The following is a 24,155-nucleotide window of genomic DNA, read 5'->3' as shown; positions in this document are numbered from 1 at the left end:
GCAGAGGTTGTCTGGAGCAATTTATTAGGGCAAGTTCTCCTCTACTCTACTGTCTATACACATAACATACTCCTTTATTGCTCGGCAGGCGCGCAGATATTTTATATTCCATGGCACTAGAGTAGAGGGGAAATTGTACTTATAATTGCATGTAAATAAATATACAACTATATATATATATATTAGCTATTGAACCCGTTCTACGCCCGGGTGGCAAGCATTTATATTGGTATATTGTCTCCATCCTGGTATGTGCTGCTCCCATCTTGCTCTCCCATCCTCTCATGTGCTGCTCCATCCTGTGTCCCTATCCTGTCATGTGCTGTTCCATCCTGCGCCCCCATCCTATCATGTGCTGCTCCATCCTGCGTCCCCATCCTGTCATATGCTGCTCCATCCTGCACCCCCATCCTGTCATGTGTGCGCCCCATTCTGTCATGTGCTGCTCCCATCCTGTGCCCCCATTCTGTCATGTGCTGCTGCCATCCTGCGTCCCCATCCTGTCATGTGCTGCTCCATCCTGCGCCCCCATCCTATCATGTGCTGCTCCATCCTGCATCCCCATCCTGTCATATGCTGCTCCATCCTGCACCCCCATCCTGTCATGTGTGCGCCCCATTCTGTCATGTGCTGCTCCCATCCTGTGCCCCCATTCTGTCATGTGCTGCTCCCATCCTGCGTCCCCATCCTGTCATGTGCTCCCACCCTGCACCCCCATCCTTTCATGTGTGCGCCCCCATTCTGTCATGTGCTGCTCCCATCCTGCACCCCCATCCTGTCATGTGCTGCTCCCATCCTGTTCCCCCATCCTGTCATGTGCTGCTCCATCCTGCGTCCCCATCCTGTCATGTGCTCCCATCCTGCGTCCCCATCCTGTCATGTGCTCCCATCCTGCACTCCCATCCTGTCATGTGTGCGCCCCCATTCTGTCATGTGCTGCTCCCATCCTGCGCCCCCATTCTGTCATGTGCTGCTCCCATCCTGCGCCCCCATTCTGTCATGTGATGCTCCCATCCTGTGCCCCCATTCTGTTGTAATGTGCTGCATCCACTCTGCCTGTTCCTGTTTCCATTCTGCCATATGTTGCTCCCATCTTTCTCTCTCCGGCTCTACTGCCCGAGTGCAGCTGTGCCAAGTGCGGGCGGCTGTGCCAAGTGCGGGCGGCTGGTGCCGAGTGCGGGCGGCTGGTGCCGAGTGCGGGCGGCTGGTGCCGAGTGCGGGCGGCTGGTGCCGAGTGCGGGCGGCTGTGCCTGGCTGTGCCGAGTGCGGGCGGCTGTGCCTGGCTGTGCCGAGTGCGGGCGGCTGTGCCTGGCTGTGCCGAGTGCGGGCGGCTGTGCCTGGCTGTGCCGAGTGCGGGCGGCTGTGCCTGGCTGTGCCGAGTGCGGGCGGCTGTGCGTGGTTGTGCCGAGGGCGGGCGGCTGTGCCGAGTGCGGGCGGCTGTGCCTGGCTGTGCCGAGGGCGGGCGGCTGTGCCTGGCTGTGCCGGGGGCGGGCGGCTGTGCCTGCCTGTGCCGAGGGCGGGCGGCTGGGCGTGGCTGTGCCGAGGGCGGGCGGCTGGGCGTGGCTGTGCCGAGGGCGGGCGGCTGGGCGTGGCTGTGCCGAGTGCGGGCGGCTGTGCCTGGCTGTGCCGAGTGCGGGCGGCTGTGCCTGGCTGTGCCGAGTGCGGGCGGCTGTGCCTGGCTGTGCCGAGTGCGGGCGGCTGTGCCTGGCTGTGCCGAGTGCGGGCGGCTGTGCCTGGCTGTGCCGAGTGCGGGCGGCTGTGCCTGGCTGTGCCGAGTGCGGGCGGCTGTGCCTGGCTGTGCCGAGTGCGGGCGGCTGTGCCTGGCTGTGCCGAGTGCGGGCGGCTGTGCCTGGCTGTGCCGAGTGCGGGCGGCTGTGCCTGGCTGTGCCGAGGGCGGGCGGCTGGGCGTGGCTGTGCCGAGGGCGGGCGGCTGGGCGTGGCTGTGCCGAGGGCGGGCGGCTGGGCGTGGCTGTGCCGAGTGCGGGCGGCTGTGCGTGGCTGTGCCGAGTGCGGGCGGCTGTGCGTGGCTGTGCCGAGTGCGGGCGGCTGTGCCGAGTGCGGGCGGCTGTGCGTGGCTGTGCCGAGTGCGGGCAGCTGTGCGTGGCTGTGCCGAGTGCGGGCGGCTGGTGCCGAGGGCGGGCGGCTGTGCCGAGGGCGGGCGGCTGTGCGTGGCTGTGCCGAGTGCGGGCGGCTGTGCCGAGTGCGGGCGGCTGTGCCTGGCTGTGCCGAGGGCGGGCGGCTGTGCGTGGCTGTGCCAAAGGCGGGCGGCTGGGCGTGGCTGTGCCGAGGGCGGGCGGCTGGGCGTGGCTGTGCAGAGTGCGGGCGGCTGGGCGTGGCTGTGCAGAGTGCGGGCGGCTGGGCGTGGCTGTGCAGAGTGCGGGCGGCTGGGCGTGGCTGTGCCGAGTGCGGGCGGCTGTGCGTGGCTGTGCCGAGTGCGGGCGGCTGTGCGTGGCTGTGCCGAGTGCGGGCGGCTGTGCCGAGTGCGGGCGGCTGTGCGTGGCTGTGCCGAGTGCGGGCGGCTGTGCGTGGCTGTGCCGAGTGCGGGCGGCTGGTGCCAAGGGCGGGCGGCTGTGCCGAGGGCGGGCGGCTGTGCGTGGCTGTGCCGAGTGCGGGCGGCTGTGCCGAGGGCGGGCGGCTGGTGCCGAGGGCGGGCGGCTGTGCCGAGGGCGGGCGGCTGTGCCGAGGGCGGGCGGCTGTGCGTGGCTGTGCTCAGTGCGGGCGGCTGTGCCGAGTGCGGGCGGCTGTGCCGAGTGCGGGCGGCTGGTGCCGAGTGCGGGCGGCTGGTGCCGAGTGCGGGCGGCTGTGCGTGGCTGTGCCGAGTGCGGGCGGCTGTGCCGAGTGCGGGCGGCTGTGCCGAGTGCGGGCGGCTGTGCCGAGTGCGGGCGGCTGTGCCGAGTGCGGGGGGCTGGTGCCGAGGGCGGGCGGCTGGTGCCGAGGGCGGGCGGCTGGTGCCGAGGGCGGGCGGCTGTGCCGAGGGCGAGCGGCTGTGCGTGGCTGTGCTGAGTGCGGGCGGCTGTGCTGAGTGCGGGCGGCTGTGCTGAGTGCGGGCGGCTGTGCTGAGTGCGGGCGGCTGTGCTGAGTGCGGGCGGCTGTGCTGAGTGCGGGTGGCTGTGCGTGGCTGTGCCTAGGGCGGGCGGCTGTGCCGAGGGCGGGCGGCTGTGCCGAGGGCGGGCGGCTGTGCCGAAGGCGGGCGGCTGTGCCGAGGGCGGGCGGCTGTGCCGGGGGCGGGCGGCTGTGCCGGGGGCGGGCGGCTGTGCCGGGGGCGGGCGGCTGTGCTGAGGGCGGGCGGCTGTGCTGAGTGCGGGCGGCTGTGCTGAGTGCGGGCGGCTGTGCTGAGTGCGGGCGGCTGTGCTGAGTGCGGGCGGCTGTGCGTGGCTGTGCTGAGTGCGGGCGGCTGTGCGTGGCTGTGCTGAGTGCGGGCGGCTGTGCTGGGCGCCGAGTGCTGGGGGCCTGAGCAGGCGGGGACATCGGCGCGCTGTGGGGGTCAGGTGCCGGAGTCGCCGCTAGCTCAGGCCCCCGGCACTTGCTATATTCACTTGTCCCCCGTTCCACCGATGCGCGCCGCTCCGTCTTCCGGGTCCTATGGCTGTAACTGTTTAGTCAGAGGGCGGCGCGCATTAAGCGCGTCATCGCGCCCTCTGAACTGAACGTCACAGGCAGAGGATGTGGAAGACGGAGCAGCGCGCATCGGTGGAACGGGGACAGGTGAATATAGCATACTCGCCCTCCTGGCACGTCCCTGCTTCTCCGTTGGAGATCGCGGTGTGCGTTCAGTGCTTACGCATGCCGCGATCTCCTGGGAGCGTCACTCTGTGGGGTCCAGACTGCGCCGGTGCTTGCGCAGTCTATAAAGGCTTCGGACAGAGTGGCGCTCCCAGCTTTATATTATAATCTATATATATATATATATATTACGGACCAAAAGTTTGGACACCCCTTCTCATTTAAAGATTTTTCTGTATTTTCATGACTATGAAAATTGTACATTCACACTGAGGCATCAAAACTGTGAATTAACACATGTGGAATTATATACTTATCATTTCAGTTGTTTCACACTTTTTTGTTGTCACACAGCTGATGGTCCCAACCCCATTTATAAGGCAAGAATTCCCACTTATTAAACCTGACAGGGCACACCTGTGAAGTGAAAACCATTCCCGGTGACTACCTCTTGAAGCTCATCAAGAGAATGCGAAGAGTGTGCAAAGCAGTCATCAAAGCAAAAGGTGGCTACTTTGAAGAACCTAGAATATAAGACATATTTTCAGTTGTTTCACACTTTTTTGTTAAGTATATAATTCCACATGTGTTAATTCATAGTTTAGATGCCTTCAGTGTGAATGTACAATTTTCATATTCATGAAAATACAGAAAAATCTTTAAATGAGAAGGTGTGTTCAAACTTTTGGTCTGTACTGTATGTATGTATGTATGTATGTATGTATGTATGTATGTATGTATGTATGTATGTATGTATGTATGTATGTATGTATATATATATATATATATATATATATATATATATATATATATACACACACATACACATACATATATACATGCATGCACAAGTCACCGAGAGCAAAAATCGTCCACTGTTTACACTGCGGGGTGTGTTCAGAAAGCTGGTAAAATATGCACAATAAAATAGGGTTATTTGCTTCTGAAATTCTCTCTGAAGGGCTCCTGTTCATTACAAGCACATTTTCCTTCCATAATCCATTCCATTTTTATTACGCCTGGACAGTATTGGGGTAAGCTCACATGTGGTGTTTTGCTACGTTTTTTTGGCAGCGTACTTGGTGTTTAAACTAGCGTTTTACAGCACCAACATTATCAGATTTCTGAAAACTTATGCATACACTGCTTTTTCGCCCGCGCGTATTTTGAGCTCTGCTGTGCTTTTTTTCCCCCAAGTAGCAGCATGTCAATTTTCAGCATTTCTACAGCGTTTCTCACCCATTCAAATGGGTAAAAAAAACAAGTAAACAAGCTGCAAATAGATCCACATAAAAACACACAAACACGAGTATATTGTCACTTTCCTGCCTCCAATCTGGAGCCAAGATGTGCTGTCCGAAGAAAATAAAGAGCATTACCAACCATCGTCAATGTCCAGTTTCAGTAGTCTGTATTTGCCATTTCGAGCCTTGGCAAAGGTCTCTTGAACATCTTCACTCGCTGTTGGTAAAAACAAATAGGTCAGGAGCTTGAGATTAACTAGAACACACTCAAAAGTAGGTGAACAGGTTCATAAAGGAGAAAGTGTCAGCACAAAGTAAGCGGTACAATTAACCTCCTAAAGGGATATTCCCATCTTCATCGATCGGTATGGTTGGATAGAGCCTATACAATGTACAGGTTATTAACACTTTTGAGCCCCACATACACAATAGATTAAGGTCAGCCCTATCCTCCGATATCGATGGGTTCGGATGACAATCTAATATGTATGGGGTAATGGAGACTGGGCATTCAATATCAGACTGCAGACCATTTTATTCTCAAGGACATAAGCCACCGGCAGGGATGTTTGTCAGTGACTTTCTCGTAGAGAACACATAAGTGCTCAACTAGATGAACCCAGTGTATGGAAAACGAGGTCAAAATTCGGGCAAACGTATAGATGAAGCATTGTTCAGCTGACAGCAATGGAATATGTATGGAGGCCTTTAGCCATTCTTGTGTAATTAAGGGTACCGTCACACAGTACCATTTTAATCGCTACGACGGCACGATCCGTGACGTCGCAGCGATCGTATGATTATCGCTCCAGCGTCGTAGACTGCGGTCACACGTTGCAATCACGGCGCTGGAGCGATGCCGAAGTCCACGGTAACCAGGGTAAACATCGGGTAACTAAGCGCAGGGCCGCGCTTAGTAACCCGATGTTTACCGTGGTTACCAGCGTAAACGTAAAAAAAACAAACAGTACATGCTCACCTGTGGGTCCCCCAGCGTCTGCTTCCTGACACTGACTGAGCCCGGCCCTAAAGTGAAAGTGAAAGCACAGCGGTGACGTCACCGCTGTGCTGTTAGGGCCGGAGCTCAGTCAGTGTCAGGAAGCAGACGCTGGGGGACCCGCAGGTGAGCATGTACTGTTTGTTTTTTTTACGTTTACGCTGGTAACCACGGTAAACATCGGGTTACTAAGCGCGGCCCTGCGCTTAGTTACCCGATGTTTACCCTGGTTACAAGCGAACACATCGCTGGATCGCTGTCACACACAACGATCCAGCGATGTCAGCGGGTGATCAAGCGACGAAAGAAAGTTCCATACGATCTGCTACGACGTACGATTCTCAGCAGGATCCCTGATCGCTGCTGCGTGTCAGACACTGCGATATCGTAACGATATCGCTAGAACGTCACGAATCGTACCGTCGTAGCGATCAAAATGGTACTGTGTGACGGTACCCTAACACTTTTCTTTTGTTTACAGCTTGTTGCTTTGGCAACCCTCCACCACTGCCGATGCATGCTGCCCAGGTTACCTTTAATTTCATAATAGAACCACATTTCCTCCTCTGTAAAGATCACTTTTCAGTAGTCATTTCACAGGCAAGATTGCAATGAAAAATATGGTAACCCCTCTCTCAGGCTGAGTTTCCACTTGTTGTTCTTGTCAGATTAATGTGGTCTGCGCTGTAGCTCTGGCCGTATGTTTAGGGTCGTTGTCCTACTTGAAGGTGAACCTATGAGCCGGTCTAAAGTCTATATTACGTTTTCTTCCAGGATTACCCTGTATTTAGCTCCATCCATCTTCCCATCAACTCTGACCAGCTTCCTTGTCCCTGCTTAAGAAAAGCATCCCCAAAGCATGATGCTGCCACCACCCTGTCTGACAGTGGGGATGGGGTTTTCGGGGTGATGTACATTGTTAGTTTTCCGCCACACATAGCGGCTTGCATTTAGCCCAAAAAGTTCTATTTTGGTCTATGACCAGAGTGCTGGTGCTAGCTGTGTCTCCTACATATTTCTTTTTCATATTCTACAAACAGGACTTACGGCTTGCTTTCAAACATAGCTTTCTTGACACTCGCCTATAAAAGACTAGATTTGTGGCGTATACAACTAAGTCTACGGTCACACTCAGTATTTGACTTCAGTATTTGTGACCAAAACCAGGAGTGGAACAAATCAGAGGAAAAGTATAATAAATGCAGAAGTGGTGACTTGTTTCTATCACCCACTCCTGGTATTGGCTTACAAATACTGATAGTGTGACCGTAGCCTAATAGTTGTCCTGTGGACATATTTCACCTGAGCTGTGGATCTCTTCAGCTCCTCCAGTGACCATGGACTTCTTGGCTGGTACTCCAATTAGTACTCTCTTTGCTTGGGGTGCCAGTTTAGATCCATTTCATCCATTTTTGGATGATGGATTGAACACTGCGCCATGAGATGTTTAGAGCTTGGACTATTTATTTTAAAACCTAACCGTGCTTTATTCTTTTCCACAACTTTATCCATGACCTTTCTGGTGTGTCCCTTGGTTTTCCTCATGCTTTTTGATCCCGAGTATTCTATTAAAAAACCTCTGAGGCCTTCCCAGAATAGCTGTAGTTATACTGAGAATAAATTACACATTACACATTTACTAATTGTGTGACTTCTGGAGGCAATTGGTTACTCAGGATTTTATTTAGGGATATCAGACTACAGGTGGCTGAATAAATGCTCATCATAATTTTAAGATTTATATTTTTATGAATACTTTTTCAAGGCACTGTAAATTCCTATGGCCCATGTCCTACTGCAAAGAAAATATCTGAAGTGCTGTAGCATAGCAGCAGCTACGGCAAGAATGGCTGTCCTCATAATCGTGAGCCGTACGCCTAGTGCAAAGCTATCCCAATTACTGATTACACCAGTTGACTAATAAGACACAGAAGGCTATAGGAACTGTAAACTTTGTCTTTTTTATAAGGGTAAGGGAAAAGTATGCACTTGTTGTTAAGGCATCATACATTTTGACGTACAATAATGGTATAACTAGAGAATTACAGTAGATTCACAGCAGCCTGTATTTTCATGGTGAATTTTCTGTGATAAATCACCACATGCAGATATAACCTACAAGTCTAACATATCAAAAATTGAGGTTTGTGTCACTCGATTACACAAGTATGCTCAGCACTGGAGAAGACATTGCAAGTAAACGGTCTACAAACGTCCCATATTTGCACTGGCAACCACGAACATACAATATACCGTACTCACTAGCCAGGTGCAGTAGCGTAACATCGGTACAAAGTCCTCAACCGACTTCCTCTGTTTAGCTTGCCAAGTGTGAATGATGGCAAGTCGGTTCAACTTCTTAACCCTTTATGACTGAGCTTCTCCAATACATAACCGTTAGCTTAGGGCTTCACCTTCATACACAACATATGACAGGTAGTTTACCCAAATACATGTAAGTATATATGCTATAGGTCTTTTGATGTAATATGTTCTTACAGTTTAGCAAAGTAGTGTTTGGACTTATTAAAACTTAGCCATCCCTTAGACACAATTAGCCATAATCACCTTAGCATCTACCAACAGGTCAACGAGACCTGTCATAAGAGTAATATCAAGAGGATTCTCTCCAAAATAGAGAAAAATGGGTTTCTGGTAGTGATGAGCGAATATACTCGTTGCTCAGGTTTTCTCGAGCACGCTCGGGTGATCTCCGAGTATTTGTTAGTGTTCGGAGATTAAGTTTTCATCGCCTCAGCTGAATGATTTACAGCTATTAGCCAGGCTGAGTATATGTGGGGGTTGCCTGGTTGCTAGGGAATCCCCACATGTAATCAGCCTGGCTAATAGCTGTAAATCATTCAGCTGAGGTGATGAAAACTTAATCTCCGAACACTAACAAATACTCAGAGGACACCCGAGCAACGAGTACACTCGCTCATCACTAGTTCCTGGTCCTTATTTCCATCTAGAAGAAAGCAATGAATGCGTATGTGTTCTTGACACTTTATGGCCTTTTGCTCTCTTTTTTCAAAAGTACGGTAATTGTTCTTTCCCCGGTCTCTTTTAAGCAGGTACTATCTATTCTATACTCGTTCCATATTTACCGTGGATATAAAACCCCTGTTAAAATCCCATGCTTTTTTCCTCGATAATCAGACTGCACTCGGATGAAATCGGATGACATCCGAATTAAGTCTGATGTTTCACACGCACTCAAACTTGTATGGAAAGTGCGATCTGATTTTCAGATGCACTTGGAGCGTCCTGTGCTTGTTTTCTCATGCCAAATGAGCATGAGATAATCGCAGATCTCCACTGCCCCGTAGGGCAAAGGGATATCTGATACAACATTGGATAGCAATCAGCCGTGGTATACGGAAGTGTTAGTGAATCCTTAAACAAACACTTTTACTAATTATAATTATGCCCTTAAACCAGAGAGTCACACAAAAAGTTAGTAACATTTCCCACATGTCTACTTTACACCTGCATCATTTTTTACACTTTTTTGGGGGGAAGTTAGAAGGGTTAAAAGTTGATCAGCAATTTCTCATTTTTCCCAAGAAAATTTACAAAACCATTTTTTTTTCTAGGGACCACATCACATTTGAAGTTACTTTGGGGGACATATATGACAGAAAATAGCCACTAGCGACACCATTCTAAAAACTGAACCAGCCACCAAGTCAACAAGTCACAAAACCACATTCAAGTTTATTAACCTTTTAGGTACTAAAGCAATGTGGAAGGACAAAAATGAACATTTTACTTTTTTCACCAAAATTTTACATTAGCCTCAAATTTTTTATTTTCGCAAAGGTAATATAAAATGGACCCCAAAATTTGTTGTGCAATTTCTCCAGAGTATGCAGAAAGACCATATATCAGGGAAAACTACTGTTTGGATGCACGGCAGGGCTCGGGAAGGAAGGAGTTTTGGAACCCAGACTTTGATGGAATTGTCTGCGGGCATCATGTCATGTTTGAAGAGTCCCTCATGTGCCTAAACAGTGGAAAACTCCCACAAGTGACCCCATTTTGGAATCTACACCCCTCAATGATTTTTTCCAGGGCTATAGTGAGCATTTTGACAATACAGAATTAGGTAACATTATGTTGTGATATTGAAAATTTTCATTTTTCTTCACAAAAATGTTGTTTTAGCCAAAAATGTTTAATTTTCACAATGGAGGTAAAAATGGACCGCATTAATTTGTTACGCAATTCCTCCTGAATGTAAGGATAACCACCATATGTAGTCAAAAACATTCTGATTGGGAACATGGCAGGGCTAGGAAAGAGCGCTATTTGTCTGGAATAGATTGTGAATGCCAGGTCGCATTTAGAGAGCCCCATACATGTGAAACAGAAGAAATCCCTCACAAGTGACCCCATTTTAGAAACTAGACCCCTCAAGGAATTCATATAAGGGTGTACTGAGCATTTTTTAACCTACAGATGATTCACAAAACTTTGACTATTTTGTAATATCCACGCTTGTCTTTTTTTTTTTGGAGAATTGCAAATATGCCAACTTAGTGCCCATAGATTGTGCTCCCATAAAGTGTAGAGCCCCCAGCTTGTGCTTCGGGTGATGCACACCACGTTAATTTTTAAGTGCACTCTGCTCACTACAATAATGCCGCTTACTGTGGTATAGGCAAAGTGGGACTCAGAAGGAGGGGGGGGGGGGTATTTGAATTTGGGAGTGCAGAATTCACTGGATTTTGAGGAATCAGGAGCTATGTCGCTTTTCTAGAGTCTTTGTTCTACCAGTTTTTATTGGTAACATTTTTGGGTACATATTTTTTGATCGCTTCCAGAATAAGGCTGAATCACATTCTTGTGTTCTACGCTGAGCACTTACGTCAAGAGTTTCCATGTAAATCCCACAAAGATGCGATTCAGATAAAACCTCAAACAGAAAAACACCCATGAGGCAGATTTTGACACTTCGTACTCTGTTTGGCATCTACTCCGGTGGTATCCATCTTTTTAGTCGTGCACAGATCTGTGGTTGTCTACACTTGTGCGATAAAAAGACGCCTAAAATAATGGGAATCCACCGGAATACAGACCAGTCTAAAGTGACTCCATCTGCCTCATGAGCGAGTGGTTCCGTCCGGGGTTTTGTCCCCTGACGTAAGCGCTCAGCAGAGAGTGCAGAATAAATGTGAGCCGAGCCTTATTCCGATTTTTTGGAGGTCGAATTAACCAAGAGGCAGCATGACACGAATAGTTATTTTTACTTTTATGCGGTTCACCGTGCGGCATAAGTGATAAGGTGGATTTATTCTTTGGGTCAGTGCAATTACAGCTATACAAATCTGGTACTGTTTTAATTTTTTTCAGATTTTGCTGCTGTCACAGTAAAAATGCTGTAATATTAAAAGTATTGTAGTTTATTTCGTCACCGTATTATGAGAGCTGTCATTTTTATTGTTTGACAAACAGAGCAGTATGAGGGCTTATTTTTTGTGGGAAGAGTTGCAGATTTTTTTGGTACCATTTTGGGGTACATAATCTTTTTTGAGCACTTATTATTCAGCTTTTTTTAGACACAGAATGGACAAAAGCCAGCAATTCAGTTAGTGTTTTTATTTTTTGTGCCGTTCACTGTGCAATAGAAGTGATAAGACCGATTTGTTTTATGGGTCAGTACGATTACAGCGATACCAGATTTATATAGTTTTTTATGCTTCGCTATTTTTACACAGTAAATACAGTATTTAACAAAAATAAATTTGTTTTTCCATCATCATATTCTAAGATCTGTAACTTTATTTTTTTTATGCCAAACGAGCCATATTAGTGCTTGCTTTCTGCGGCACGGTTTGGCGTTGGCATTTAGACCATTTTTTTTTACATAACTTGTTGATTGGCCCCCATTAAGGCTCACAATCAAGATTATCTATCACTGTCTCTGGAGTATGGGATGAAACCGAAGTACACTGAGGAAAACCACACATACAGGTCCTTCTCACAAAATTAGAATATCAAAAAGTTTATTTATTTCAGTTCTTCAGTACAAAAAGTGAAACTCATATATTAGATAGAGTCATTACAGAGTGATCTATTTCAAGTGTTTATTTCTGTTAATGTTGATGATTATTGCTTACAGCCAATGAAAACCCAAAAGTCATTATCTCAGTAACTTAGAATACGGTAATTAACAAAAAAACACCTGCAAATATCAGATCAGAATGGGTCCAATAACCAGCACCGGCCAGATACAAAAATTATGTGGGGAGACTGCAGCTTCGAACACTACTTTGGCCACAATACAGATGTGATGATGTCTGTAATGCGCTGTGGAATTAATGGCGGTGTATAAAGGAGTAGAATAAATAGCTCAAATAGCACAGATAACAGCACTGGGACATCACAGAGTGGAAAAGTGTAATCGGACACTACTTTGAGATCAGTCAATGGCTTTTGTAATGTTACCTTATCTTAGTCCAGTGAGAGAGATAACTTTCTGAGAAAACTTATCGAGATGGCATGGTTAATGGTATAGTAACCTGCAGCAGCCACTATCTTCCACTCAAATAAATGGGAGATAAGTGCAATACTCCACTGATGTGTGTGTGTGTGTGTAATAACTCAACAATATCAAAAGATGAAAAGGGCCAGAAGAGAGCATGAACACAAGCCCTGATTGAAAAACGTTGATCTTGATGATGGGAGTCTGCTGGAGTCACACACTCTTAATTGAATAAGACATGCAAGAATCATTTATTCAACACATGTAGGCGGGCACCACTACTGGGGATCTCCCATCACATGCCATAAACAGTTATAATGGCCAAAACAAGAAAGAAGGAAGCATGCAAAGGACGGGGATCACCACACATAAAAATACTTCAAATATCAATGAATTTTTATTTAGACAAAGCACAAAACACTGCAAAAAGGTTTAAAAACATCTAAAAATACAAATACAAACAAAAGAAAGTACATTGACCTATAATAAGGTCATGTCCTAGTCAGACCCCACACCACAAAAGGATCTTAGTAGACCACTGGCACCTAGTCACAGAAGATATTGTGATGTTATCTTCATAGAACATACAGGTGTATCCCAGGTTGATAAATTACAAAGCATTAAGCTGGAGCAGCCAGAATTTGGTAGAAGCCTGAAAATAAGGGCCTATCAAAGAATGCAAAACTACGTATAAGACCAATACAGACAAAGGCCTGAATGGCCCTGAACAATTAAATAGATGGCACTGAGTAATCCAATAAGCTATACAACCTGAGAGAATTGTCCCAACTCATGTCCCTGTGAAGGGCAACAGCACGGTGCAAGATAAGCAAAGAGGGGAGCGAGGGGAGGGGGCCGACCAGGACACAGAACGCCCGACGCCTGTCGCCAGGAAACCTGGCTTCTTCTTTCTTTTGTTTGTATTTGTATTTTTAGATGTTTTTAAACCTTTTTGCAGTGTTTTGTGCTTTGTCTAAATAAAAATTCATTGATATTTGAAGTATTTTTATGTGTGGTGATCCCCGTCCTTTGCATGCTTCCTTCTTTCTTGTTTTGGCCATTAGACATGCAAGAATCAGACGCGTCTGACAAATGGAGTGTGCTTCACGACAAATCTTTCTCCAGTCCCTGGCTGTGGTGTAAGTAACACTGCCACTCATGAATCTCACTAGCAGGGGCTCCCACACTACAGCTCTGCCCACTTTGTTGGAGCTGGGTGAAAATGGCGAGAGAACGACCACATTCACAAGATTTTAGCGCAGCCTAAAAGTTGCGCCAAAATTTGGGACTTTTCCCATCTTCTTACACCAGAATTATGGCAAAAAAAGTGAATGAATCGGGTCCACAGTGTGAATGATTATATCACCACAGAGGTTATGACGGTTTTAACATGTTTTTTTTTTCCAAATATCGCTTCTTAAAAGTGTTAAAGTAACATTCAAACAAAAAAATGTCAATCTGATTCCAGTATTTTCAATCCTGAAGTATCAAAGAACTTTGCACATTGCACAAATTGGAACGAGAAACTCTGCCATCTAATCATGTCACATTAAATACTTGAGTAAAATATGAAGATTGCGGGAATATATCATCCGGATAATAAAATACATCAGGAACGCCTGTCATGCAAACAGAAACCTTGGTGGTACTGCCTGTAGTACCATTCTCTGGGGGTCCAAGCTGGTGAAATTACATTTCTTGTGCAGTAAGGGAACATCTAGTCTGTCTGTGTATATAAACTGATAGGTCTTTCCAGTGATCTGGAGTGAACGTACACTTCCGTACCCAATGCCATAAATTGGTGATGGGAGTCTGGCACGTTGGGCATGCTGCCTGTTAACCAATCTGGGAAGTTAAGAGAAGGCCGTATATTGCAACCATACAAGGTGGCATGCCAGTATAAAGTAGGTTTCCTGCCAACGTTCATTAATTTTGCATTTCCTAACCCTGCTCCAATCGTCTAGTATCTTCTGTAAATGTCTTGATACCCTACCCTTCTTGGCCATATTCTGCATAACGTTTTCGGGTCCATTATACAAGAAGGATAGGGAATGCTTCCACCCGGCATACTCCTTCCCAATTAGGAGAGGCTCGCAAGTCTTAGAGCATAATGACACTCGCTGGAATGAAAGAGCATTGTGCCATGTTTACATGGAAGACAGAGACTGCACAGACGGGGTGGGAGGATGGACGCGCAGAGTAAAGTCTGAGGAGGGGTAAAGTCTGATTCAAAAGTTTCGAAGAAAAGCTGATGGGCTTTGAAAAAGTTATTAATATTGGCCAACACTGCAGCATTTGGATTTCTCAGAGCTAAGACACGGATGTTACTATGAAGGACATTTACCATATAATTATAGAAAATACCGCAGCTATTAATAACCTATAAAGCTGATTAATTCTCTAGAATCATCTGATTATATGTTTAGAACAGTCATACAGGACTAGGTAGGAGATTCCTCAAAATTAGGGCATGGGAAAAAAGGGAGCAGTTCCTCACACCAACCCATGGATATGGACTCTAGTTGGAAAGGGATGGAAAGTAGGTGCCTTGATCAGATGACAGCTGCTGGTCCTGCTCCGGGGATCATCTGTTGGCTGGAAGAAATGGCACACAGCCCCGCAGTACACGTCACAACAACCGCCTATGCATGTGAATGGGACAATGCAGCCATATTGGGGGTTACAGAACATCTCATATTCACCCTGTGAACAATGGGGCAGATTTACTATTACCGGTTTCATATTTGTTTAACCTCTGACAAGCAGCATTAATAAGTGCCTGATTTATCACTCTGGCATGTGTCCGCATATATGGAAGCAGGTGTCAGAGCAGAACAGATTACAATCCCGAAAGGCATATATACTGGGCTATAATCCAAACCCAGGAGAGTCTCACACAGACGTACAGGTATGAAGGTACATCTAGATGGGTAGAAAAGCGTGTAAAGGATTCATGATATCATTGGAATAGGTGAGATACACTGGATGGCAGACAAGCATTTACACTGGAGCTTAATCATGACAAAAAATACATTTTTAATCATTCAATCACTTGCTGAATATCATCCACTGTATTAAGATCCCATGATTTCCATTAACACTGCACAATGGATGTTTTTTTTTTGCTTGCAATTTGTGACAAACGAGCGTTTTTGAATTACGGGATAGACGGCTATTGCCCCCCAGCCCCATTCGGGCCAGAAAGCTATTGTTCCCATCCCTATGGGCCAGATGGCTATTGTTCCAGCCCCTACGGGCCAGATGGCTATTGTCCCCGTCCCTATGGGCCAGATGGCTATTATTCCAGCCCCTACAAGCCAGATGGCTATTATTCCAGCCCCTATGGGCCAGATGGCTATTATTCCAGCCCCTACAAGCCATATGGCTATTATTCCACGCCCTACGGGCCAGATGGCTATTGTCCCCGTCCCTATGGGTCAGATGGCTATTGTTCCAGCCCCTACGGGCCAGACGGCTATTGTCCCCGTCCCTACGGGCCAGACGGCTATTGTCCCCATCCCTACGGGTCAGATGGCTATTGTTACAGCCCCTATGGGCCAGATGGCTACTGTTCCAGCCCCTACGGGCCAGATGGCTATTGTCCCCTTCTTGACACCATCTAGGTTGAATACTATTTCTCCCCCAGACACGGATTGCGGTGTGGGACAGAACAATGTTTTATTACAGGAGAGCGAGGGCTTCTGTGAATTAGGTGAGGTTGTAAGTATGGTTTAATTAAGATTTTTAAAAGAGTCTGTGTCATTTTTTTTTCAATTAAATGACTTTATTCTTGGTGTGTGTTTTTGTACAATGAGACTTTGGGGTTAGTAATGGGAGCGTCTTATTAACGCCTCTCCATTACTAACCTCGGGGCATGATGACACCTGACAATACAAAGGGTATATCAACTCCACAAGTATAAACCCCACTTGCCACAGTTAGATGGTAAGTAGGAAGAGCAGGGCAAAGCGCCAGAGTTGGTGCGTCTAATAGATGAGCCTTTTCTGGGCAGCTGCAGGCTGCTATTTTCACCCCCAGCTGTCTGCTTTAGCAAGGCTGGTTGTCAAAAATGGGAGGGACCCCACACTGTTTTTTTTTATTTATTTAAATAATTTATAAAAACAGCGTGGGGACCCCTCTATTCTTTATAACCATCTTTGCTAACGCTGACAGCTGAGAATTGCAGCTCTCAGCTGTGAGTTTTGCTCAAAACGCCAGAATTATGTTTTTTTGTTCTCCATGACATTGCATTAAAATGCAATAACAGGCGATTAAAAGAACGTATCTGCACCGAAATGGTATCATTGAAAATGCCAGCTCGGCACGCAAAAAATAAGCCCCCACCCGACCCCAGATCACGAAAAATGGAGATGCTACGGGTATCGGAAACATTTTTTTTGTTTGTTTTTTTTAGCAAAGTTTGGAATTTTTTTTCATTACTTAGATAAAAAAGAACCTAGACATGTTTGTCTATGAACTCGTAATGACCTGGAGAATCATAATGGCAGGTCAGTTTTAGCATTTATTGAACCTAGAAAAAAAGCCAAACAAAAAACAAGTGTGGAATTGCACTTTTTTTTCAATTTCACCGCACTTGTACTAGAAAGCAGGAAAATAATTCCAAGACATGGTAAAACCAATGGAGTCGTTCAAAAGTACAACTCGTCCCGCAAAAAACTAGGAGTTAGACATACCGGTAACGGTATTTCCAGGAGTCCATTATGACAGCACCACAAGGAGGTTGCTCTTCATATCCTTGATAGGGACAGGAACACAGAAGAGGTTAAATAGCCCCTCCCCACCTCCACCCTTCAGTGATTTTACAAAGTACCACACCAGGATGGATACAACGCAATTTTATTGAACTTCCTCTCTATACATGTTTATATCACACATCAGACAGGAGTTCAAGGGAGGGTAAATAATGGGTGCTGTCATAATGGACTCCTGGAAATACCATTACCGGTATGTCTAACTCCTAGTTTCCAGGTCGTCCCTTATGACAGCACCACAAGGAGAAATACCAAATTACTCCTACTTAGGGCGGGATTACAGCTTGGAGGACCTTCCTCTCAAAGCCGGTCTGTTGTTTTGACAGAACGTCTAGTTTGTAATGTCTACAAAAGGTATTTGAACTAGACCAAGTTGCCGCCCGGCAAATTTGGTCCATGGATGCACCCGCACTCTCTGCCCATGAAGCAGATATTGCTCTCAGAGAGTGGGCTTTTAGGTGTTCTGGAGGGGATTCACCGGCTGAAGTATACGCAGCGCAAATAGTAGATTTAATCCATCTAGCTAGAGTTGCTTTTGAGGCTTTTTTGCCTCTATTTTTCCCCGACATCTGTATAAAGAGATTTGGATCAATTCTCCAGCCGTCTGTAAGTTTCAAATACTGCAAAACTGTTCTCTTAACATCCAGGGAATGGAGAGAACGTTCTTTTTCGTTGTTAAAGTTCTGACAGAACGTAGGCAAAATTATTTCCTGGCTTCTGTGAAAGTCCGTCACAACTTTCGGAAGAAACGAAGGATCCAACCTTAGAATGATGCAGTCTTCCTGTATCTTTAAATATGGATCTGTTATGGACAAGGCTTGAATTTCGCCTATTCGCCTTGCTGTCGTTATTGCGACCAGAAAGACAGTCTTGAATGTTACGGATTTTAGGTCTGACTGATCAAGCGGCTCGTAAGGAGCCTTCCGTAATTCATTAAGTACCAATGTGAGGTTCCATGAGGGTACTGAACTTCTTATTGTCGGTCTGATACGTTGCGTAGCTTTGATGTATCTCATTACCCAGGGATGGTTTGCTAATGGATAGTCATAAAAGGCACTTAACGCTGAGATTTGTACTTTTAGCGTACTAGGCCTCAAGCCCATATCAAAGCCTGTTTGGAGAAAATTTAAGATTTGAGAGATATCTGGTTCTTGTAGAACGGATATTGAAGTATTGGTATAAGTGCAAAATTTCTTCCAAATTTTTTGGTATAAAGCTTCCTGCTTTTCTTCATGGTTGACATAACCGAGTCCGACAGTCCTTTTGATCTCAAGATTTCCCTCTCAAGATCCATGCTGACAGTTGTAACATTTTTAGATTTTGATGGACCAGCGGTCCTTGCGTTAGAAGATCCCGCCTCAGCGGTAGTAGCACTGGGTCTTCTATCGCCATCCACTTCAGCAGAGGAAACCAGCTCCTCTTGGGCCAGTATGGCACTATTAGGATCACTACCGCTGGACTTTCCTGAATTTTTTTCAGAACTCTGGGAACTAGAGCTAGGGGAGGGAACGCGTATGCCAGTTCCATGTTCCAATGTTGAGCCAAGGCATCTATGCCAGTTGGATTGTCTCCTGGATTTAATGAGAAAAATTCTTTTGTTTTTGTATTGTCCTTTGTGGCAAATAAATCTACCTGCGGAGTGCCCCATTGTTGGATTAGCTGAGCAAAGACTTCTCCGTTTAGAGACCACTCTGTCGGTTGCAATTTCTCTCTGCTGAGAAAATCCGCTATTTGGTTTTGCGAGCCTTTTAGATGAACTGCTGTGATGGACTTCACAGTATCCTCTGCCCAGGAGAATATTGTCTCTGCTAGCGCTTGAAGTGGACGGTGCCTCGGTCCTCCCTGATGTAGGAGAAAGGCTACCGTGGTCGAGTTGTCTGAGAAGACTCGGATATGGTGTCCCTGCACTTTGTGTTGGCACCCCTTTAGTGCTTCCCAGACCGCTCTGAGTTCCCTGTAATTGGAGGAACTGTCACGTACCGATGGTGGCCATATCCCCTGAAGGTATCTTCCTTCTATGTGGGCTCCCCAGCCCTTTGAGCTTGCATCGGTCGTTATGTTTATGCATGGAGATATATTCCATGGTTTTCCTCTTTTGAGGTTTTTTATATCGATCCACCATGAGAGGGACTGTTTTACTTCGCTGGATAACCGCATCCTGTTGTCTAAGGAGTGTTCCTTTCCATTCCATACAGAAAGAATTTCTTTTTGGAGCGTTCTGGAGCGAAACTGACTCCACTGTACGCTGGGAATGCACGAGGTCATCAGCCCTAGGATCCTCATGGCTTTCCTGATGGAAATGTATTTCCGTTTCCTTATCGTTTGAAATTCTTTTTTGATTGACCGTTGTTTTTGGTCTGGTAGGAAGGAGTATTCCAGCTCGGAATTTAGGAGTACACCCAGAAATATTTTTTGTGTCTCTGGTTCGAGACTCGACTTTTTTAAATTTATTACCCACCCCAGATGTTTCAGGAGTGACATGGTAATTCTTAAGGATTCTTCCATCTATTGGGATGAATTTGCTACCAGCAACAGATCGTCCAGGTAGGGTGCAATGAGAATTTCTTTTTCCCTCAAGTGGGCCATGATCTCTGTCATGAGCTTTGTGAATATTCTTGGGGCAGAGGAGAGACCGAAAGGTAGACATTGAAACTGGAAATGCAGAATCCCCCTGCGACTTCTTATTGCAAATCTGAGGAATTTTTGATGTGATGGATGGATGGGAACATGATAGTACGCATGTTTGAGGTCTAGCGTGCACATTACCGAATTCTTTTTTATTAACGGTACGATTGACTTGAGAGATTCCATCTTGAAGCGTTTGTACGCCACCCATTTGTTTAATGGTTTTAGGTTTATTATTGTGCGGTATTCTCCGCTTGGTTTTTTTATGGAGAACAGACTGGAGTAATGCCCCCGGAAATGCTGATGATGGGGTATTAGTATTATGACGTGTAACTCTAAGAGTTCCTGTATGTCCGTTGGCAGTCTTTGATGTACTGCCGATGTCTCCATCTGTGTCAAACAGAATCTCTTGGGGGGTAGATGAGTAAACTCTATCTTGTACCCCTGTGTCACTGTCTGCAGAATCCACTGATTCTGAGTAATGTTCTGCCATCCCTCCAGGAAGTATTGTAGTCTTCCTCCTATATTGTTGGCGTCATTGTTTGCTGGGTCCTGATGACTGGTCTCGAAAGGAACCTCTTCCTCTGTCTCCTTTAGGGTAGCTCCATCTGCCGGACTTCCCTTTCCCGCTGTAGTCCTGTCTTGGGTGAGAGCGAGTTCTACGAAAAAACTGTGTCTTCTTTGGCTTTTCTTCAGGGAAGCCTTTTTTCTTATCGGACGCCTTCTCGAGTAGCTCGTCAAGAACTGGACCGAATACGTGAGATCCTGAAAATGGAATCGAACACAGCTTGTTTTTGGATTGGGTATCTCCCGACCATGATCTCAGCCATAAGGCTCTTCTTGCTGCGTTTGACAGTGCATTGTTCCTGGCAGCAAAACGCACCGATTCCGCGGAAGCGTCCGCCATAAAATCAGTCGCCATTTTCAGCACTGAAAGATTTTAGGATCTCTTCTCTTGGGGTTCTGTCTGTAATATGACTCTCCAACTCGTCTACCCAAAGACTCATAGACCTTGCAACAGAGGTAGCCGCTATGTTCGTTTTCATAATGGCGGCCGATGACTCCCAGGCTTTTTTGAGAAGATCTTCTGACCTCTTATCCATCGGATCTTTTAATCCTGATGAGTCCTCGAAGGGGATAGCCGTTTTCTTTGTGACCTTAGCCACAGGAATATCAATCTTTGGAACCGATTCCCAGATTTTAGTTTCTTCTGGATCGAAGGGAAGACGGTACTTGAAGTCTCTCGGGACTACTAGTTTTTTTCCCACGTCTTCCCACTCTACCATTATCATTGCTGTAATGTGGTTATTGACCGGAAAAACTCTATTTCTGCGAGTTCTTAGGCCCCCAAACATCTCGTCTTGAACCGATAGTGGTTCAGACGAGTCCTCTATCTTCATGGTGCTTCTAACTGCTTTGAGCAGTATGTCCGTATTCTCGGATGAAAATCGGTATCTCTTCCGTTCTTCTGGTGATACCGCGGATGGACCCTGTTCCTCTGAGCCTGGATCGGAATACCCAGAGACCTCTCCTTCCTCGGAACTTAGGTCCATGTCCCATCTGGGCCTTTTAGGTCGTGGAGACCGTGGAGACTGGGGTGGCACCATTGTAGACACCGTAGCTTGGACTTCGTCTCGAATCATGGTTTTAATATTATCCAGTAACGAAGCCTGTTCATCCTTTAGAAGTTTAGCGATACATTTTTCGCATAACTTCTTTTTATAGCCATCGGGAAGCTTGACGGTGCATAACGGACATCTGGTGGACCTTTTCTTAACAGTCGGCCTTTCAGAGGTGTCCTTGTCCTGTAAACGTAAGGGAGACCCCTGTAGCTACGGATCTAAGGCACTGTAATGTTTCCCATACCATGTATTACTCACATGGTCCGTGGGCGGCTCTAAGGATTGGACGTCTGGACGACTAGCACCTTCCACTTTATCTGAGTCAAGTGTGCTGTCAGTTGTCCGTCATTTAAGTAGTCAGTCTTACCCGGCTTCATGACATCTGATTCGTCCTCCTTCCGAGCTCAGCTTCTGGCGTCCATAGTGATTACAGGTCCCCAGCTGTATTGCGCATGCGTCATCTGGAACGCACGCCGACAGTCTGGGACCAAGATCCGGCAAAAAATCCGGTGTTGTCCGGCCTCTCTGTTTGCTCCCCCAGCCTCCCGGCGCCCCGGAAATGCTCCGCGCCGCCGACCCCGGGAATCCGGCCACGCCCCCCGGAAGTCACCGATGCGCCGGACCGGAAGTCCGGGGAACGACGCCAGCACCGGCCGCACATGGAGCCGAGGGAGCCGGACACCTGCAGCAGCAGCCGCTGCCTCAGAGCCCCTTTGTGAGGGGATGAGGCCGCGTGTGGGAGCACCCAGCTCTACCTCTGTCGGTGGAGGGACCTCTGTCGGTATCCTGCGACTTGGGGAGTCCCAGACTCCCGCGGCCAGAGCCCCCTTCAGGAGGATGGGACCGCACTCAGGAGCTCCTGCTCAACCGAGCCTGCCTGCGACCGAAGCGCCGCTTCCAATCAGGTAACCCTGATCTCTCTCCTGCGTCTGTCCCTGATAGGGACAGGAAAAACACTGAAGGGTGGAGGTGGGGAGGGGCTATTTAACCTCTTCTGTGTTCCTGTCCCTATCAAGGATATGAAGAGCAACCTCCTTGTGGTGCTGTCATAAGGGACGACCTGGAAATAAGTCCTCACATGGCCATATTCATGGAAAAATAAAAGTTATGGCTCTGGGAAGGAAGGGAGTGAAAAACGAAAAAAAAAAAAAAAGCTCCAGTCACGAAGGGGTTAAAGGAGTCTGTGTCTTTCTTTCAATTAAAGGACTTTATTCTGGCGGTTTCTTTATATACCATGTAACTATAGGATTTGTAATGGATAGGTTTCTTATAGACCCTCTCCATTACTAAGCCATAGGCTGACAATACAGCTCTGGCAAAAATTAAGAGACTACTGCAAAATTTTCAGTTTGTCTGATTTTTCTCTTTCTATAGGTATGTTTTTGAGTAAAATGTAAATTGTTCCTTTATTCTATAAACTTCTGACAACATGTCGCCGAATATCAAAGAGATAAATTTTGTATTTTTTATTCTGAAAAGGAGAAATGGTCAAAATTAGAAAAAAAACAGTGCTTTCAGACCTCAAATAATGCAAAGAAAACAAGTTCATAATCATTTAGAAACAACAATACTAATGTTTTAACTCAGGATTCAGGAACAGTTCAGAAATCAATATTTTGTGGAATAACCATGATTGTTAATCACAGCTTTCATACGTCTTGGCATGCTTTCCACCAGTCTTTCACACTGCTCCTGGTACAAAAATGTAAGCAGTTCTTCTTTGTTTGATGGCTTGTGACTATCCATCATCCTCTTGATTACATTCCACAGGTTTTCAGGTCTGGAGATTGGGCTGCCCATGACAGGGTTTTCATGTGGTGGTCTCTTAATTTTTTCGAGAGCTGTATAAGGCCGGCGTCACACTAGCGAGTTTTACGGACGTATGAGCGCAGAAAATATGTCCAGAAAATACGCATTGCACACGGCGCAATGATTCTCTATGGGGCAGCTCCTATCTGCCGTATATTACGCATCCGTAATATACGGTATGTTACGGCCGTAGAAAATCTCAGCATGCTGCGTTTGTCAGCGTATTGCGCAAAAAATCCGCCAATGAAAGTCTATGGGGGTGAGAAAATTACGGAATACACATGGACCATGCGTGTGACTTGCGAGAAATACGCAGCGGCGTTCTATCGAAAAGCTGGTAATTCAGTGCGGTGTACAGTAAAATCACACTGACGGGTTAGAATAGAATAAATAGAATAAATGTGTACACATAGAATAGATATATATATATATATATATATATATATATATATATAATTCAGCGCTAGATAGCAGAAAAGCCGGTAATTCAATTGCCGGCTTTTGCTCTCTCCTTCCCAAACCCGACAGGATATGAGACATGGTTTACATACAGTAAACCATCTCATATCCCTTCTTTTATTACATATTCCTCTTTACTAATGTAAGAAGTGTCTCTGTGTAAAATTTGGGGGCTCTAGCGATTAAATTAAAGGGATCCCGCACAATTTTCTCCGCCAGCGTGGGAAAGCCAGTGACTGAGGGCAGCTATTAATAGCCTAGAAGGGACCATGGTTATTGCCCCCCCCCCCCCGGCTATAAACATCTGCCCCCAGCCACCCCAGAAAAGGCACATCTGGAAGATTTGGGACGGCCGTTAGGGAATCTCTGATCTCACTTCCGGCCAGCGGAGCAGCGGAATGCCGCGGGGGACGCATT

General features: G+C 46.9%; 1 protein-coding gene across 3 annotated transcripts in view; it reads right to left on the bottom strand.

Moving 5' to 3' along the window:
- The window catches only part of TWF1 (twinfilin actin binding protein 1), a 108,894-nt gene that overhangs the window by 26,659 nt on the left and 58,080 nt on the right, over positions 1 to 24,155 (bottom strand). For all 3 annotated transcript variants that reach the window (XM_077265141.1, XM_077265140.1, XM_077265139.1), the window contains exon 2: positions 5,107 to 5,184. Coding sequence is in view for 1 of the 3 variants with exons in the window: in XM_077265139.1 (XP_077121254.1) it covers positions 5,107 to 5,184 (78 nt within the window). In the remaining 2 variants the exon portion in view is untranslated. The remainder of the gene's footprint in view (positions 1 to 5,106; positions 5,185 to 24,155) is intronic.

This window comes from Ranitomeya variabilis, chromosome 5 (genome assembly GCF_051348905.1).
Source record: "Ranitomeya variabilis isolate aRanVar5 chromosome 5, aRanVar5.hap1, whole genome shotgun sequence".
Taxonomy (NCBI): Eukaryota; Metazoa; Chordata; class Amphibia; order Anura; family Dendrobatidae; genus Ranitomeya; species Ranitomeya variabilis.
This window is presented reverse-complemented; position numbering and strand designations above follow the sequence as displayed.